We start from the raw sequence: 19,687 nt of genomic DNA on the forward strand, positions 1-19,687 counted from the left end.
TGAAACTCTAAAACACAGAAGTCCTTTGGTCACCACTGCTGTCTGGCTGGGTAAAGCTGTGTAAGCGCTTCCAGCAAAGCCATTTTGGGGTGCAAAGCAAGTTGGTCACTACTCTTAAGGCATCCTTCAGGCAGCATGGTTACTGCAGACCCAAGCTGCTCTGACATGAGATGAACAGCAGAGGACCAGCACAACCATAGGTGTGAATGACCGCCAAATCCTGCCTCATGGGATGTGTCCATCACCCAGGATACTTGTGCCGGATGAGCGTGCTTGAATAGCCACAACACCCACGATACCATTCAGGGCATTTTGACTACTTTCTCCTCCTCCATTTGTCTCTGCACACCATACTCTTGTTTAAGGAATACACTTGCTCTTTGTTCTCTACATAAGTAAGTACAGTCAGTGGATGGTGTTAAAAATCAGCGTCTGTTAACAAAAAAATCTATATTTTCCCTTCAGACACCTACAGCTTCTTTGTCTTCTTTTGAATGGTATTTCTCTAGGGCAAGCTGGGGAGAATTGGACCACCAGGCTGCAAGGGAGACCCTGGTAACAAGGTAGGAACACTTTATTCTTTCACTAGGTACATCAGATGTATCACCCCAGCTTATACTGCTCAATGAGTTGCACGTGCAGAGATGTATGGACAATGAGATGTTACTGTCCCATTTTCCAACCAACTGCATGATCTAATCCCAGGCCTAGGATGCCCAGAACATGGAGAACAGCCTGAATTTAATGTGCTTCCTTTCCTTTGGCCAGTAATCTGGGATCCCCATTTTCCCTCCCCTCCATATAGAGAAGATCTACTCCTTTCATCAACACCAGCAACAAGGAAAGAATAGTTTCTAGAGCAACTTTTTAAGCCAGTTGATTAATTCTGATGGGAGAGTGCATGTTTTTGCCACTGCAGAATGTTTAGTTCTTTGTCCTTTTCTTCCCTAGGGTCCCGATGGCTACCCAGGAGATGCAGGAGACCAAGGTGAAAGAGGAGATGAAGGCATAAAGGTACAAGTACTCTGAGCAACAAGCAATGTGGGCAGAGACCACCAGTAGGAACAGCTAAATGCTGTTGCCTGTGTTTGCTCTTAAATCTTTCACTACTCATGGATCCCATAGGCTGTCTCTGCCTGGGAGCTGGATCCCATCACCAGACACAAGAGCTGAGGGAAGAGCCTTGCTGGCCCTGCTCCTTGGGCTCCTTATGGTGCATGACAGAGGTGCCCAGCAACATGCTTCTGAGACAGGCCACGACCATTGTTCTCTGTCTGTTTCAGGGAGATCCTGGCCGGCCTGGTCGTAGTGGACCCCCAGGACCTCCAGGAGAAAAGGGAAGCCCGGTAAGTTCATGCAGTGTTCAGGCATTTCTAGGGTCCACTCCACTCAACATGGAGTCAGTACCAACTGCCGGTCATGCGGCAGCTGCAGCATAAAGATGACGGCTTGCCAGGCATCCTGCAAATTAGCCCAGAAAGCACAAGTCCCTGTGTGGTCAAGTGAGCTCTCATGATATGTATGTCCCCACCAGTACAGTGGGAAACGTCATGTGGGCAACAGGAGAGGGGACTGCGCAACATCCCTGCAGATGCTCAGATGAGAATGGGTCTCCAGTGTTTGTCCAGAGCAGAGAAAAGCAGACAAAACAGGTTCAAGAGGATTTACCTTTCTAGCTGATCCATTGCACTGCATCTTTCCTTTTCTTCCCATCTTCCTGGAGTAGAAAGGCCCTGTTTGGCCATGGTTTCTCCCACCACAGTCTCATGACTTCCTCAGTGCTTGTGGCACAGCCAGTGTTTGCAGGTTTTTTTACTCATGTGAGCAAACTTTTAGTGATTAATTGCTCAGAGAGCTAAGGCAGGCTTCACCCACTGCGCTTGACCTCAGAGCTAAAGACACACCGGTGGGCATTTGCTTCAGACATAGTGGAGGAGGCTGAAATAGCCCTTTGGATTTAGGCAGGGCTGGGCAGGTGCCTTTGCATTAGTTGATGGAGAAAAGGTGGCACAGCATCACAGTGCTCCAAGGCTGGAGCCTGTGCATGTAGCTTTGACATGTAAGCATGGTGGGTGTGTGGAAGCTTAAGTTGTGTGCTCCTGCTCACATCTGCTCAAGGGTGGACTGCTTGACACACACACAAAAGGGGGGCAGGTTGTGTACCTTGACATCTCTTATGACAAATTCTATTTCTTTTTCTTCTCCAAGGGACTTCCAGGCAACCCTGGAGCTCAAGGGCCTGCTGGTATTAAGGGAACAAAAGGTGAAACAGGACCTCCTGGACCCAAAGGAGAGCCTGTAAGTGTCCAAATAGCAGTCTGGGCAGTTGGGCACACCACGGGAGCCTAATGCAGTTTCTTAGATGAGCTCTGAGAAACTCTGCTGTTTAGCCTGCATTGCTCAGCTTTCTGCATGGGAGAAGATGTGCGGGTGCTGATCTCCTTATCTCCCCCGTTTCCACAGGGCAGTACTTGCATAAGCCTGATGTTTCCATTTCACTTTAAAGAAGCATCCTGTATTCCCGCATAATCACAAATGCCTCTGTGGATGCCCAGGAGCCCTTTGGCTGTACTCTAGCTAGTTCCCCAAAACTCTCACTTCTCATAGGAGATCATGGAGCTGAGACCAGGTGGCTGTTACAGTAAAGCTCTGTGAAAAGGGCGCTGTGTCAAATCACAGCCGCATCATGACATTGATGGTAACACACAGACCCAAGCTAATGTGTTGGGGCACTGCAAAATTTGGGGAGTGGGTTGGAGATGGCGCGTCCTGGCAGAACACAGCTCCAGCAGTACCAAGAGGCAAGAGCCCAGCGGGTTTGTGTCCTTGTGCTAGATCTGCTGGGGAAAGCAATGCCAGACAAGCTGGAAGTAAAGCAGAGTCTTTAACCATGGGTGTTTGTGGTTACTGTGGTGACCACTCTCATGAAAGTATAGTCTGGCTCTGGCTTCCCAAAAGCCAAAAGCAAGATCCCCCCCAAGAAGTGCCAGCATGGGCATCCCTGCTTCCCTGCTGCCAGGCACATGCTTGCTAAGAGGGCAAGGAGATATCTCTTGGACCAGGAGGGAGAAAGAGGGGCAGCCGGGCATACCATGAGTTCAGGTAGTACTCGTCTTTGCATCCTGTTTGTGTGACTTTCTGTTTCTGTCAAGGGTCGACGTGGAGATCCAGGGACAAAAGGCAGCAAAGGCACTCCTGGGGCCAAAGGAGAAATTGTGAGTATCGCAAAGGGCCAGACCATTGCAAATGAGCTGAAAGGTGCACAGGACTGGAGTGTTTACTGCCCAGCCGTGAAGTATTCAACACCAGAGCTGGGAACTGAAGACCCCAATGGGCTCTGCGTGTGTGCTCTGCTCCCGCTGTTCCCACTGCCTGACTTGGCGGCAGCAGGTACAGCCCCATCTTCTAGGGCTTATCCAAAGAGAAGATGAAGGGAAGCAAAGCTTGAGGAGACATAAGACGTGTTCAGAGGGCACTCTGCCCTGACACTGTGTTACAAGCCAAAAAACACCAGATTTGAGAATGCCATCATGCCTTCCTGCTGCAAGGAGCACTGCCATGCGCACAAAGAGCATTGGAGACATTTCTGACCAGAAATATCTTTACCCTTCTCACAGGGAGATCCTGGTCCAGAGGGTCCACGTGGCCTGCCTGGTGAGATTGGAAGCAAAGGAGCAAGGGTAAGCACAAAAGCATGGGCTGGTGACAGCTAGGAGGGAAGGACAGCACTGCTGTCATCACACACACCAGACTGTACCTGCCTCTGTATGTTCTTGTGTCTTGCTTTGCTTTACAGGGAGATCAAGGACTGCCAGGTCCCCGAGGCCCTCCAGGTGTTGTGGGAGAACCAGGCAAGATAGTAAGTCAACCCAGGACATGTGTGTGACTGTATCCTCCCTCTGCAGTGAGAGCTTGCGCTACGGACATAAGCTGGCTGCACTATCCCTGCTGATGGGAGGAGGCTAAAAACTAGCCCAGAGGTACTGGCCAGCCCCTGGGGCAAGGAGGAATCACAAGACCCAGGAGTCCCTGTTTCTCCATCACTCCTGGTCCCAGGTGTTCTCATAACAATATGGAAGGGAGTGTCAGAATGGGTCACGGGGCGAGAGAAGATGAGGCTCCACAGGTGCCCATTTACCCTGGGTCTGTGGTTAGTCCAGCACCCTGTCATGGCAGTAGTGCTGTGACATCCGTGTGGCTCTGCTGAATGAGTCACTGGCACAGTAACCTCACTGGGGGGAGATGGTCCTGCAGCATTGTCTTTAGAGCTTGTTTCTCCAGCTCAGTCCCCTGTGCAGCCAGGGAGCTGCAGGGAATGAGCTCACACACTCTCTCCACTCTTTTCAACACTATCCTGCAGGGATCACGTGGGGACCCTGGTGACTTGGGTCCAAGAGGTGATGCTGGACCACCAGGACCGAAGGTAAAGTCCCTGAAAGCAACTCTGTGTTGGAAAGAGTATTTTCGTGGTTTTTTGTTTTGTTTTGTTTGTTTGTTTGTTTGTTTGTTTAAAAAAGGGCAGTTTCCACTGCAGAAACCCGTGTGCCTTGAAAACTGAATGCCTCAAACCTGATCCTCTGTAAGGGGCAGAGCTGTAAGTCTTGCTCTGGCCAAGGCAGCGTGCAATGTCCTCAAGACCTTGCAAAGCCTTGCTCCACATAATCATTCCCAGTGCTTCAGGACCAGCTGCAGAAGTCATGGCTCCTGATGGTGTCTTACTCCAAGAGGAACTGAAAAAGGCTGTGGATGTCGCTGGCATCTCTAGGTCAGAAAGTCTGGGTTTGGTTTCTGATGGGTCATTTTTTTTTTTCACCAAAGGGTGACAGAGGCAGACCTGGCTTTCCCTACCCTGGACCCAGAGGACCACAGGTATGTATGCCTCATGCAGTGCAGATGCATGCATCTTGAGGAAGCCTGTTTCAGTGGAGATTGCTGTTGGAGCTGAACAGCCTGGAAGAAGGGGGAAGGAGGAACTAAAATGATCAGTCACAAAAAAGTGAAAGCCGCAAAGGGCCTGAGGGGCTTAAACACTGGGACTGAACCTGGCTGTGGTTACATCAGCCTTGTGGCAGAGGTGCTGGACACCCGCCACCCCAACCATCAGCCTGAGGCTACACCTGCTGTTCAGCTTTGTACCCCTCACTGCAGACTTTGGATGTATGTGTGCACGGTGTGGAGCCAGTACCAGTTGGATGCTGACCTCTCCTACTTCTCCTTTTGCAGGGTGACAAGGGTGAAAAGGGGCAGCCAGGGCCCAAGGTGAGTGCCGAGTAGTTGTTGTCTGGTTCTGTGGATGCTTGGTCAAGGAGCTTATCCTGCTGGCAGCCATCCCTGCAGCTGCAGAGCATGGGTGCATCTCCCAAGCCCATCTCCTTTCAAAACCATATGAAATGTGTTATGCCAGACTTCATTATTCTTAGTTGATGCCTGTGTAAACACTGCTTATTTACTCTGTGCTGAGCTGCTGGTTTATAGGGTGCTCTCCTGCACCAGGCAGACACATGTTTTTGATGGGCTTGTAGCAGTACTGCCTCTGCCTGAGCACGCCCAGATGTGCTCCATGCCAGATCTGTTTCTCCTTCCTTTGAGCAGGGAGGAAGAGGTGAACTTGGACCGAAAGGAGTGCAGGGAACCAAAGGAGCAAAGGGAGAACCGGTAAGCAGACTTCCCATACTGCCCATGGGGTGAGTGTCTTTCTCCCACACCTCTGCCAGGCATGCTGGGGATGGCACTGCCAGCTCTCCTGCATCCCCTGCATCCCAAGGCTCAGCGGTGGTAGGCAGTTGACCATGCTTAGCGGGGATGTGCCTGGCGAGGGGGTCAGGAGGAGCCCAAAACGCCAGCGGCTGTATCACTAGACTTGCCAGGGAAATACTTGACCCTTCCTTGTTTCTTCCCCAGGGTGATCCTGGCCCAGGAGGTGAGCCTGGACCCCGTGGTCCAGCTGGTGAACCAGGCCCCGAGGTACAGTACCGTGCCATTGTATCTAAGCAGATGATGCAGCCCCCCACTCTCCTCCCCACTTCTCTTTGATGCTCTAAAACCCAGAAGTCCCCAATGGCTCTCCCTGCAGCAGGGCTTTCCGGAGGGGACATCAGCTGCCAGATGTGTCTGCTGGTTCCCAGTGAGGCTTTCCTGCCCTTCCTGTGGCAGACCTCTGCAAAAAGCCATGTTTTTTGATATCGCTGTTGTGTAGTTCTCTAAAACCGAACTCATGGGAAAACTGTGCCTGAAATCCCTGTACTCTCCTTACAGGGGACACCTGGCCCATCAGGAGATCCTGGCCTGACTGTAAGTAGCACTGCTCTGCAGCCCTTGGTGCTCTTCCTCCTGGGGCAACTGTGGCTTTACATGCATGGCCTGATAAAGAAATGGCATCAGGTCCTGCTGCTGCCCACAGAGGTGGCCTGTGGCTTCCCATGGGAGCCAAGGGAAGAGGGGAAGGGTATGATTGGGTGGGAAGGGAGAGGGGATCCTTTCCCTTTAGAAGGGATGGATGCTGCATAAGGGGATAGAGGCATTCACCCTGCACCCCTTTGCTGGCAGGACTGCGATGTGATGACCTACGTGCGAGAGACGTGCGGATGCTGTGGTGAGCAGACAATCACCTCTCCCCATGGCAAGGGAACCACCACTAAAGGGATGGGGATAGGACGTCACCAGAGGCTGCTTCCTTCTTCAGGAGCTCCTTTCAGAGAACTCTGCCCCCTGAGCTGCCCCTTGCAAAGAGACGCCCCTTGCATTGAGCTGCCAGCATGGTGTGCTCTTTGTTGCTCTGCACAGCACTGTATGCTGCAGAGGGGATACCATGGGAAGTTCTTCCCTGCTCTCCCTGGTTCCAGCCCACCACTGAGTGCAGTGGTATTGCAGGTGCAGCCTGACTTACCTTGCGAAATTTAGCTCTGCCATCACAGAAGCAGTGAGCTGTACTATGGAGTTGCATGTTCCAGATGATAGGGTAGTGTATTGCACAGCAAGATTAGCAAGGTTTCTTTTGATATGCATTGACAGAAAGATGCACATAAAATCCCCTCTATCATGCCAGCTGTCGGCAGCACCGCAAACCCTGTGGACACTTGGCATGGTGCTAACTCTAGCCATCTTTCCCATATATGATGTCTTCTGCCCTGATGACTCTTTCCCACCATCACTGACCTTTGTGTTTTGCTCCTTCTGTCTGTCCTCCCAGACTGCGAGAAGCGCTGTGGTGCCCTGGACATCATGTTTGTCATAGACAGCTCAGAGAGTATTGGCTACACCAACTTCACACTGGAGAAGAATTTTGTTGTCAACGTGGTCAGCCGGCTGGGCTCTATTGCCAAGGACCCCAAGTCACAGACAGGTCTGGCTGGTGTGGGGACACAGCAAGGAAAAGAAAACGGTCTTGGAACCCTCCAATTTCCACATTTGTCTGTGGTTGCAATCTCTCCATCCGGTGTTTTTGTGGTAGTTTCTGCTTCTCCCTCTTCCCATCTTTGTAGGCCAATCGCACAGCTGTTTGCTGATGTGGAATTTTACTGACTTTCTCCACTTTTCACTGAGTAACATGGCACTTTATTGGCAGGTGCCCGTGTTGGTGTGGTGCAGTACAGTCATGAGGGAACTTTCGAAGCCATTAAGCTTGATGATGAGCGCATTGATTCACTGTCGAGCTTCAAGGAAGCAGTGAAGCGCCTGGAGTGGATTGCTGGAGGCACCTGGACACCATCTGCCCTTCAGTTTGCCTACAATAAGCTCATCAAGGAAAGCAAGCGAGAGAAAGCCCAAGTGTTTGCTGTGGTAATCACTGACGGACGCTACGACCCCCGGGACGATGATAAGAACTTAGGGGCTCTTTGTGGTAGAGATGTAGTTGTCAACACGATTGGCATTGGAGACATGTTTGATCAGCCAGAACAGAGCGAGACCCTGGTCTCCATTGCCTGCAATGAACCCCAGCGAGTCCAGAAGATGAGACTCTTCTCAGATTTGGTGGCAGAGGAATTCATTGACAAGATGGAGGATGTGCTCTGCCCAGGTCTGTACCTGTCCTTGCACTGCTTATGAAAACTGGAGTTTTCTAGTCCCAGGGTCTGGGGTGGGGGGTGCATCTTTGATCTGTTGCAACGATTACAGAGACACAGTGTAGTAATGCAGCCGTAAGTTGGGTCATTCATGGTGGGGGCTGACCTTTATGTAACTCTGGATAAATAGCCCTTCCTCAGATACAGTTCAGCCTTTTGGGGCAGTCCATTCCCCTCGTAGGAGGCCCACCCTGCCACCCTGACTGTGCAAGCTGTGAAGGCAGTTGACAGCATATCACTCATTTTCCTTGTTTCTTCCAGATCCGCAGATCGTCTGTCCTGAGCTGCCCTGTCAGACAGGTAAACATTACAAGTAGCTTCCTGTCATCTGCACAAAGCAGTTGGTCTGGGGGAGAGTACACAAGGCTCAGGAGTGGAATGGGAGTGTGCAATCTTGTTCATTCCCTTTGGATGGCAGGTTTGGGGAAATAGTGTTATTCTACTTGAGCCTCCAGGTTTTCATCTCCTGCTTTTTTCCTGTCTCTCTGAGTTCTCTGCACAGGTAGGTATGAGTGCACCGTGTTAGTGTACCAGTGTGGGTCAGTCCTGATATTTATCCCTGTCTTGGTTCCTGGGAGCCACCAAATTTTGACCTCCAAAGTCAGCAATTAATTTTTTACTTATTCCATGTCTCTGTTACACATCGAGCCCCTTGCTAAACAATCCCACCAATATGACCTTAGAAGTGCAGAGCCCAACCTGCAGCACAGGGTAGGATGCTCCTTGGGAGTGATGAGGGCAGAGCAGGGGGTAGGAACTGTTTGCAAAATGACACCATAGTGGACCCAAAGCTTTGGCTTCTCTAACGCTGGCTGTCTTTGATTAACAATTAACTCAGGATGTTGGATTAAAGGAAAAAGACTATAAGGATCCTCTGATATAAAGAGACAGTTGCTGTGCACTACAGGTAGCTTGACTTGATCACAGTTTGCTTGTTAAGGGGCAGATCTGCAACCTGAATTCCGAGAGATACTGTTGGAGTCTCTGTGCCTGTTTAAATATAACAGATGCACTGTTTGCTGGTATACAAAAGCTTCTGGAGAGGAAATTTAGCCAGTTCCTGCAATTTTTAGCTCCGCTCTTGCCATGAATATGTTTTTGTGAAAGTCCAGCCTCAACTTCGTTTTCAAAGAAGTCACATGGTTTCCTTACAAAGCAAAGGAAAACTGGTCCCAAGATGCTCAGAAATCTGAAGACAGAAAAGATATAATTATTTCCTTCTAAAATCTCTCAGTAATATTCTGAGTTTTTGGACCTGGCCATGCAGAGAGCACAATGTCAAACTGTGATGCTGAGCTACCCACACAGGCTCCTCTCCAATGTCCTCTGATGAGCTTTGTCCTGTGGATCCCAGCATGAGATTGTGACTTCCCCATGCCACACTGATGACTACTCAGGTGTCTTCAAAGGTTTTGGTCTCTGCGGCCTACCCTGAAGAACACTGAAGGAAAGGGTTTCTGAAGAACAATGAAGGAAAGGCACTGACCCAAGCAGAGGCATACTCATGTTGTCCTAGGCTTGGACCATCAAAGCCCTCCAAAGCAAGGCAAAGTTGGTGGTCCTTTCTCTGTAGTGCATTTGAGTGTTTCTGTTTCTGATGCAAGGTGAGAACAGTTTGCAGTTCTCACAGTTCTGACAGTTCTGGGAACCAGAACAGAAATTGCTTGAGGAGGCATCTGAGAGGGTTCCCTCTTGGGAGAATTCTGCAGGCATGCCATAGGCAGGCCAGGTCAAGTGCAGGCCCTACACCTGCACCCAAGAAGACTCAGGGAGTAGAGTTACATGGCTAGATAGGTGTGGACCTCCTGTAAATGTGCCAGTACACCTATCTTAGCATGGACAAGAGCTGTCCTGGTGTGCAGCAATCTGTGCTAGGCCTGGTAGGCCAAGTTTTAGGTCATATGCAGGGATTCAGCAGCCTTTGGGCAAAGTGCCTTCCACCCTCTACACTGGATGGTCCGTGGTGTGTTGCCATCATCGTCTAGAAGGATTTGCACTGACCACATTTGCATAGTGGTGAGGGAATGTGTTGGATGGGACATGTGACATAAGGCATGTGACAGATCCTGGGGCTTCTTTGCTCAGTGCTCAGCTTCCTCCAGTTCCTGAGAATGTCTCAAGAGCTGGTGCCAATTCACATGCAAACCCTTTAGATGGAGATGGTGCTTTTCACAGGTTATGTGAGTAAGCTTTGTGCACATCCAGTGTGTGTCACCAGTCGTAGACTGGCCAAACAGGTTCAGATGAGGGGAGGAGCTACACCCAGCCCTGTTCTTGGCCCCGTGGCTTTCAGAGTTGCAGTCCTGGCAGTTGAAGGAGCAGATCGATTGTTGATGCCAAATACCGCGGATCCAGCCTGGGCATAGTCAGCAGAGCACAGAGGGAAAGGTATTACAGAAACCACAGCTTCCACCCTGCTGTCTTGCAGAGCCAGTCATGTCACCGTTTGAGGTTGACATCTGCAGATGGAGGCATGCTGCCTCAGCGCTTTGCCTAAGGAAAAGCAGGTTTTCCTGTTTTCAGGGCAGACCCTTGTCTCCCTGTCATCGCTCATCGAATACCATGGTGCTTACAGGATGCTGGAGCGTCAAACAAGTTAAATGCTGAGCAAATCTGAACCCACACGATGCTTCAATAGAAACGGCATGACACTCTGTGAGGCTTTTTCTAACCCACGCAAAAGGCTTTGCTTTGAGCTTTAGGATCTTATTCAAACTTAAGTTCAGTGCAGCCAGGTGAAGATGGAGGCCCTTGGGGTCTTGACTAGCCCAGACACCTCACAGGAGTATTGTGTGCTTCAGAGCAGTGACTCTAGCCAAAGCGCAGTGGGCTGAGTGCCAGGCAAGGAGTTCACGTGATGCTGTCCATTAGATGTCATTCTGTCTGTACAGCATCATGTGTACAGTTTGCATGTAGCAGAGTTCAAAGCTACATGGTGGCTTAACCCCATATGCAGAAAGATGTTGGATGCCCTGTCCCTCTTCCTGAGTGCTGCTCTTTCTCCTTCACGCCTATGCTGGATGAGTAGGAAGGAAACAGGCAGTTAAGGTTTCACGTAATTTTCTGAGGTCTCTTGGTTCATGTGTCTATGGTTTCGGTACAAAACCCACAGTTCCTCACACATAAACATGGCAGAAAGATTTAAAATCCATCTTTGGTCTTTATTTCTCTGTCCTTGTTAGCTCTGTTCTTCTCTGGTGCAGTGCACGTAGGAAAGCCGGGCAGCTTTCAGAGACACTGCCACTGCTAGCAAGCCCTGAAAATATTCTTTTGACGCTCACTTGCAGATGACAGGAACCCTGGGAACGTAAACCCACTTATTTTCCGCCCCATGGAAGAGGGAGTCAACATAGATTTCCCCAGCACCATACAATCGATCGCCCAGTTCCTAAACTCCACGCGGGAAACCCAGGACCCCAGCACGTACACCCAGCTGGTGGCCACTTTGGCCTTTACCGCCGAAAAAGCCAAGTTTGCCACTGGAAATGAGCGGCAAGAGTGGATGGACTTGTTCATTGACACCTTCAAAATGGTGCACAGCGAAATTGTGGGGGACCCAGAAACTGTATTAGGGCTTTGCTGACATCTGTGTTAGAGATCATATGAAACAGGTGGAGAACAGAGGTTGAATGGAGGTGGTAATTGTGTTTCCTTGAGTGCCTGTTTGGCAGAGAGGACAGGTACATTGGTAGAAGCTTTTAGTTTAGGAGAAGCACAGGCAGTGAAACGGCTTGCTTGTGCTCAGCTGGGGAAGTGACACAAAGGGCAGTCCTCTCTGGCTTGGCTGGCTGATGAGCATGGTGGCTTTCTCCAGCAATGTCAAGAGACTCTCTTGCTTTGTCCACTGCTTTTCTGCAGAGGAGCCGCATTGCCTCAGTCTGAGGCAGCCACTCAGCTCCCCTCCTGTGCTCCCACCCTGCTCCGGCAGGCTAGCATGCCCCAGCCCTCAGGCACACACGAGCACCAGGCTCTACCAAGGAGGCTGCCAGGCTGTGTGTGGCTGAGGGCCAGAGCGAGCCCCTTGTTTGCAGAGACCCTAACAATGTGCTTTTCCCACACTTTCCTGTGTATGTATTTGCTGACTGCTTCTTAAGCATCTCCTCTGTCCTCTTACTTGGTTACTGTGAGGGAGAGGTGGACTGGATGACCCGTAAAAGTCCCTTCTAACCCAAAGCATTCTATGATTCTCTTTTCACGTCCTGCAAGCCATTTGTGTGGCAAGACAGACAAAGCAAAGTGTATCTCCTCTCGCTGCAGCGAGTGTCTCTCTAACTAGTCGGTGGGCAGCTAGGGGTACTGAAGGTGAGGAGCAAGCAGGATGGGAGAAGGAGCATCCCTGGCTTTCCTATGAGAGTGCTGAAATCTGGGAAGTGCTTCTCTAAGCAGCTGTGTGAGTGCCTTCTATCTTTTTCTATGGTTGATGTATTTGTGTTTCTTCTCTTTTAATTAGCAACATGTACCTGTTATAGCCAAGAGACAGAGATTATGTAGGGCCAGGTGGTCCGAAGTAAAAATCCATATCTGTGCAGTCAAACTTCTGTGATGCATTATGTGAGCTATTTAAAAGCAAGTATTTAAACTTGATGTAGTATAGCCCATTCATTCCATGGCCAGTGCTAATTTGGTTCAGAGAGACAACAGACGCACGACTTGCACTGTGAGTGCGTGTGTTTAGATGAGGAATGATATTTCTATGAGCTCAGCTGCCCCTGATTTTCACAAAAAGTCAGGCAGGTGACTGCTGTTCTTGCCTCCAGAATAATTACTGCCCTCTCAAGCTGTATGAAGAGAAAACAGCATTTCGTATGCAGACACAAGGTTAGAAGTACTGCCAGCAAGTGAATTTTGCAGCCTCTCTACCTGACATGGTATTATTGCAATAAAGTATACTGAGCAAATGTCATATTTAATGGACAGAAGGGACATGTATGGCCTTCAAAAATGCGATTGGGCTGGAATGTTTCCAGATGTGCAATGTGGAGCCAGTTGCAAGCTTAGGCATGGTAACTGGAATGAGAAACTCATCCACTTTGAACTTACTGCACTGTCTCCTTCCAGCTGTGCTTCAACATCTGGGACTTGCTAGTGTAATCTAGAAGCTGTCCATCAATAGGCACTCTGGAGAGGTGTTTATGTCACTCAGCACACAAGGTCAGATGTGTTGCACTAAAAAGTTCTTTCTCCTGAGGTTTCAGCTTTTTTACTTCCAGTCTATAGGGACAGGAAGCTCAGAGAACTCTTCTGTTGGTACAAAAGAGAGGGAAAAGAGTCCAGACAGCTTTACACGGTGTGCCCCGCATTTTAAGTGAAGGCAAATGAGTTAGGCTAGAGTCAGGTCATAATCCACATTTTCCAGATAGTCTGTGCAAAGCCAAGCTTCATACTCTTGTTTTTATTTTTACCTGCAAATTAGCATGTGGCATAACCTGCTGAGATGTGAGTGAGGGGACCGAACTCAGAGTAGCTAAGTTGCTAGAGGAACAGCCCCCAAACCACTGATTTGAAGAGAACATCTCAAGGCTGGGATGTCTGGCTGAACAAGATGAGGATTGGGCATGACTTCAGCAAGGGGGTGTTTATTTTGTTCGTCACACAGTGGCTGTTGGTTTCATTTCCTTTGGAAATACTCCCTAGCAAAGAAGTACAACATTGGAAACAAAGTTTTTTATCTCTCTAAAACCTCCAGCTCATTAAAAAAAACCCAAAGCAAACAAAAAAACAAACCAAAAAGAGAAAATGTCTCTTTGCCTGAGCAGTGTTTGTGTTGGCTTGCTAGAAAGAGGCAAGAGGGTGTGGTAGTGTTCTGGTAACATAATCCTAGATAGTCCCTCTGATAAAAACAGGTAGATTTCATCACAGCATCAGTACCTCCAGTGAAGCCCTTGGGCAAAGGAAGGTCAGAGGTAAAGAGCTGGGGAAAGGAGAGTCAGTACCTCCCCAAAGACTTGGGAGGGGTTGTGAAATCAGGAAGCACCAGAAAGGGTTGGGAGGTCAGCCCTGATCTCGCTGTAACTCTCATCTTCACTGTCAACACTGTAATCACAGAGGAAATACAAGTTACCGAGGTTTTAGAAGAAGCAGGAATATGATATGAGTGGCTGGGGTTACTTTGCACATGCTCATAATTCGGTGAGTTGCTTAATGGCATGAAAACTGGTATTCTTACTGCTTTTTGTGCTGCCCCTGTTAGACATCCTCAACTGTGTCCCAGCAGATGGTTGTGCAGTACCATGAGCTACAGGCATTCGTGCCTTGCTGTAAGCTGCGTGAGAAGGACTACTGTGCCAACTAAAACCATGACCTGAAAATTCTCATTGGCTGAATTCATGGTGGTGCCTCTGAGAACTCCTCTACCAGCTAAGGAAAAAAATATTGTTCCTTGGTGCAGGAAAGGGCACTTGGGCGTCAGAAATGAGACCAAGCTGCAACGAAAATGTGACATGGAACAGGACAAACCAGATGATTTTCTGTGCTGCTTGCATCTGTGTTATGTTCCCATAGGATAACTCATATGTAAAGGCATCTTACCACATTCTGAAGGCAGCCCTGTGCTCTCAGCGGGGGCTGAGCAGGAAGAGGAGTCTTGGGGGAGTGCTGTTGCATTAGAGGCTGTCTGGAGAGCCAGCCATGCATTGTGCTCTTGCTGAAGCTCCGCAAACTGATGCTGCTCTCGGCTGCTGTCTACTTAACTCAGAGCTCTTAAGGCTTGCTTCAGGTCATGTGCCGGGGGAGTGAGTCTTGCTTGTCATCACAAGAAACATGACTATGTGTAGACAAGCAAAAAGAGAGACAGCCTGGTAAGACTTCTCCAACATGATATGCAGCCCTTACTCCCACCTGCCCACTTCCTCCTGCTTTTGCACACCCCTACTTACGTTTCAGACCATGTGGTTGCATGGGGAATGCCTTCCTGCCCTTTCCCCTCCTCCACTGCACAAAGCAGGTGAGGACCAGGAGTGCAGGTGCTGCCAAGGCAAAATATCCCTATGGCAGTAGCACCTGCGTACCCAGAACCAGAGCATCAATGTAACTTTAGACAACGCTTCTCAAGAAAGGTTGGGCAGAGGTGAGTACATATCTTTATTGCTTTAAAGGAGTGGAGTATCACGGTTATATTTGGAGATGTGATATGCAAAAGGCATATTTCTTGGAGACTGGTCTCTACTGCAGTAAGAACTGGTACTGCAGAAGCGTGTTGTTCACAGTAAGACTATGGTAAGCACCATTCGAGGCATGCCATCATTGTAGATATGTTTTACAGTGTTAGCTAGGGAGAAATGCAAGTCTCCAAGGCCAGGGAACATGACACAAAAACAACCAGGGTCGTTTGCTGTGTCTAATGAGTTAGGTGAAACCAAAAGTACCAGCACAAGTTCCTGCATCAGGTTTTGTCATTTTGTTGTGAATGGAAGTCGTGCCAAGTAATCTGCAAGCTCAATGATACGCACCATCAGAGCTCCTACTACATTGTCTTGTGCTGTTGGGTTCATGTTGGACACCATCTCTGTATTTTCAGAAGTGTATGTATCTACTTTGCTTAAAATCTAAATTCACTGCTGAATGTTGACTGCACATATAATACTCAGGTACGGAAACAGTGATCCATTTGTTGCTCAGCTCATACAAGGAATTGCACCAGTTCAGCACCCTACTGTGCTGAATCCAAGTGTAGCAGTGTTCAGTACTGTGGAAGCACTTTGTTGAGTTGTATTTGCTTATAGGATGAAAATTCAACCTAATGCAATGCTCCTATCCCCAAAGTTACCCCTGTGTGCCAGAAATGGATGCTCAAGCTGGGGCTGCTCCAGAATCTCCTATTCCTTGCCAGCCATGCAATACAACATGACATCAGCTCCAGGACTTCACCCTTTCAAAATTCGGTCTTAGAGTTACAGAATTGCTTGACAGTGATATGGCCATTGCCCAGCTGCCAACTCTGGGGGTTGGTACCTCACAAATCAATACTGCTCTTGCAATTGTGTTTCTGACTGGTGCTTTCAGCAGAGAAGGAAACTCAAAAGAAGTTGAAAATTCAACAGTATTTCTCAGAGAAGCAGTGCAGGTAGAGTTATGCCAAATGCAATACACATAGCTGCAGCAATGGGATGAAAACTAACAGCTGACTCCAAAGACAGCTGTTTTCGTCTGTTTTTTTACTGAGTTCATTCACATGCTTGCTTTGTGGACAGGTGCTTTTCTGAGTGACTGAAGAACAATGTCTTACTGTGTCTCACTCGACTATTGGTCAGTTACATATCACAAAAGCTGCTTTACTATGAACAGGGTCACTGAGAAGGATGGTCTCATTTTCCATTGATGTGACCCAACTTTTATAAGCTCTCCAGGAATTAGTGATTACTCATTAAACAAATCCAGGTGAAAGGTATGAAAACTTCACATCCTACAAATGTACGAGTGAAGGGTAACTCTAAAAGTTAAACCACTCTCTAGGAGTAACTGAGGGGTTCGCAGGCACTGCCTGCCATTAATCGATGGATATTCCTTTTACAAATAAGAGCTGGGAGCTGCTGTAGGAAGGTAAACGTAAAACCGGGACTGTGGACCTGTCTGATTTCATGGAGTCTCAGGACTAATATTCACTGGGGCTGGTGCATCAGAAGCAAGGTTCCTACATTGCCGGCTGCAAAGACAGGCTTTGGCAGCAGAATGGGGCTGGTCTTTCTTTGGACAAAGCTGCATGGAGGCAATTCCAGCTCCAACTGCCTAAGACAACCCCAACCTTATGCTGTAGGCTCTTACCCTCTCAACTTGTTTTCTTTCTCCTGCAGAGCTTGCAGTGGCCCAATGCACCCAGCGCCCCGTTGACGTTGTGTTCTTGCTTGATGGCTCTGAAAGGATTGGGGAGCAGAATTTCAACAGGGCCCACCACTTTGTGGAGGAAGTGGCCCGACAGCTCACGCTGGCCAGGAGTGACAGCGACAACATGAATGCCCGGATTGCGCTGCTGCAGTACGGCAGTGAGAGGGACCAGGATGTAGTCTTCCCACTGACCTACAACCTGACAGAAATCTCTAATGCCCTGGCACAGATCAAGTACCTGGACTCATCCTCCAACATTGGGTCAGCCATTATACACGCCATCAACAACATCGTGCTCAGCCCGGGAAACGGGCAGCGACTCGCCCGACGCAATGCTGAGCTCTCATTCGTCTTCATCACTGACGGCATTACAGGAAGCAAGAACCTCGAGGAGGCCATCAACTCTATGAAGAAGCAAGATGTCATGCCCACTGTTGTGGCTCTTGGGAGTGACGTAGACATGGATGTCCTGCTGAAGCTTGGCCTCGGGGACCGGGCAGCCATCTTCCGGGAGAAGGACTATGATAGCCTCTCCCAGCCTAGCTTCTTTGACAGGTTTATTAGGTGGATATGTTAAATGAAAGGAATGCACGTATCCGCCTCTCACCAGTATATACCCCCCTGATATTACCTGTTTTATTTTCTTCCCTATGTATGGTTGCTAGTAACTCTGAGCTGGCCCAGAACACCTGCCTTCTGCATCCCCCTTTCTGGCCAAAATTCAAAGATCATTTTTTATTTTCATGGTGAAAAGTCATGTATCTTAGATATATGGTGCTAATTAAAACCAAGATTGAAGCAGGATGGAGAGCCATACAATGTACTTCCGTAAAGCTTTACACACACCAAGCCATGACTTGTTTATGTACTGTAATACTAGGAGGGCTTATCAGAGAAGTGTGAAACACTTTGTAGTAGGACAAATGATCATCTCTAGTTTTATAAAAACTCTGAATATCCCTGAGCATCCTGTGAGGACCTTCACGGTTGTGACATCCCCCTTTCTTTAGCAAACCCTTTTCCAGATTATCTCTTCTTTTTTGTTTTCTTGATACTTCTGCCCTGAAAGAACCAAGTGAGCTTATGGCACATCACATGCTCCTTGAAATGCTCAGCAATGTGCTTTCTTTTTGCATAGCCTTTGGTGGCTTGCTCCTCTTTCCCAGGAGCAATGGGGTAGTGAGAGGTTTTGCTGCCTTCTACAAGTTGTCTGCAGATGCTCCTTTTGGGGCCCTATCTATCCTTAATTTCACAGATTGTCTTCAAGGTCTTCATTTTCATGACGGCCATACCTCCCTTGCTTCCTTCTGCCATTCCAACCTTCATCAGAACTTGTTCATTTATTACTGCACATAGAATCCTGTCTGCGAGAGGCAGCATGCCACTCAGCATCTCACAAAATACTGCTGGAGCTGCCTCCCTGTCACCCTAATGTGCTCAAATCAACCACAGTGCCTTCTTCCCACTGATATCTCCTGAGCAATGCCCAAATTTGAACGTGAATTGTGCTGTCTGCAAAATTAAACAAATAAACTCTTTTCACTCTATCCTGAAAAAGCCTATTTATTCTGTAGTTTGTCTCTTTAAAAAAAAAAATAATGTATTTTTAATGAGCAGCTGTTTCTCCCAGAGCTAAGCTGGTAAGTCCAGATAAGTTTGTGTTATCATAGAATCATAGAATTATTTGGGTTGGAAAGAACCTTAAAGATCATCCAGTTCCAACTCCCCTACCATCGGCAGGACCACCTCCCACTGATCAGGTTGCTCAAAGCCCCATCCAACCTGGCCTTGAACACCTCCAGGGATGGGGTAGCCACAGCCTCTCTGGGCAACCCAGGGCAGTGCCTCACCACTCTCACAGGAAATATTTCTTGCTAATATTTCATCTAAATCTCCCCTCTTTCAGCTTAAAATCATTGTCCCTCATCCTATCCCTGCAATCCCTGATCAAGAACCCCTCCCCGGGTTTCCCATAGCCTCATTTATGTATTGGAAGGCTGCTATAAAGTCTCTCTGGTGCCTTCTCTTCTCCAGGCTGAACAACACCAACTCTCTCAGGCTGTCCTGTATGGGAGGTGCTCCAGCCCTCTGATCATCTTCTCCTCTGGTCTGGCTCTAACAGATCCATGTCCTTCCTGTGCTGAGGACTCCAGAACTGAATGCAGTGCTCCAGATAAGGTCTCACAAGAGTACAGTGGCAGAGTCACCTCTCTCGATCTGCTGGCCACACTTCTTTTGATGCTATGTGTTCTGCCTTTCCTTGCAAAAGCTGGAGCATGAGGCCGGGGTTCCCTGCAGCACAAGCGTCAGGAGGCACCGCTGAGGCCCTGAAGGACCACAGGATGCTGATGGGGCCTCTCCAGCTCTCCTTGCTGTCTCCAGCAATCCCCTCACAGACCTGTTCCTCCTGCCCGGCACACTCCCCAATTGCCCATTAAACTGTGATCTCTCGGCACCACAAAGACCATGTATTCATTCCTCACCTGCCTCATATTCCTCAAAATAGAGTAGAGCAGGGACCCTCATGTGTCCCTCTTTGTGGAGATCTGTGCCCTTCCCCACCCATGAAAGTGGCATTTGCACCTGTATTGGGCTTTCCCTGTGCTTTCTTCAGCCCCTCTTGCATCCAGCGCTTGTGTGTCTCAAGCCAGGACAGCGGGGCAGGGGAATCATCCAAGGACACGGCAGTTCTGTAGGGTCTCATCCACAGTGTGGGTGGGATGGGGTGGAGAGGCTAGACAGGGCACAGTGTTGTCCAGAGGGGATCCTAAGCACAGGGTTCAGAGCAGTGCGTGGAAGGTACG

At 48.9% G+C, this 19,687-nt stretch overlaps 1 protein-coding gene across 2 annotated transcripts in view; it reads left to right on the forward strand.

Moving 5' to 3' along the window:
- The window catches only part of COL6A2 (collagen type VI alpha 2 chain), a 30,068-nt gene extending 11,620 nt beyond the window's left edge, over nt 1-18,448 (forward strand). Inside the window, exons 11-28 of one of the 2 annotated variants that reach the window (XM_054069630.1) lie at nt 510-563; nt 952-1,014; nt 1,284-1,346; nt 2,209-2,298; nt 3,153-3,215; nt 3,618-3,680; nt 3,797-3,859; nt 4,361-4,423; nt 4,819-4,869; nt 5,224-5,259; nt 5,593-5,655; nt 5,902-5,964; nt 6,256-6,291; nt 6,547-6,592; nt 7,190-7,342; nt 7,565-8,017; nt 8,325-8,363; nt 11,351-16,844. In XM_054069630.1, the coding sequence (XP_053925605.1) occupies nt 510-563; nt 952-1,014; nt 1,284-1,346; nt 2,209-2,298; nt 3,153-3,215; nt 3,618-3,680; nt 3,797-3,859; nt 4,361-4,423; nt 4,819-4,869; nt 5,224-5,259; nt 5,593-5,655; nt 5,902-5,964; nt 6,256-6,291; nt 6,547-6,592; nt 7,190-7,342; nt 7,565-8,017; nt 8,325-8,363; nt 11,351-11,646 (1,758 nt within the window). In that variant the 3' untranslated portion in view covers nt 11,647-16,844. The other variant, XM_054069629.1, reaches the window with a different exon arrangement.
- Nucleotides 18,449-19,687: the final 1,239 nt, after the last annotated feature.

This window comes from Cuculus canorus, chromosome 6, assembly GCF_017976375.1.
Source record: "Cuculus canorus isolate bCucCan1 chromosome 6, bCucCan1.pri, whole genome shotgun sequence".
Taxonomy (NCBI): domain Eukaryota; kingdom Metazoa; phylum Chordata; class Aves; order Cuculiformes; family Cuculidae; genus Cuculus; species Cuculus canorus.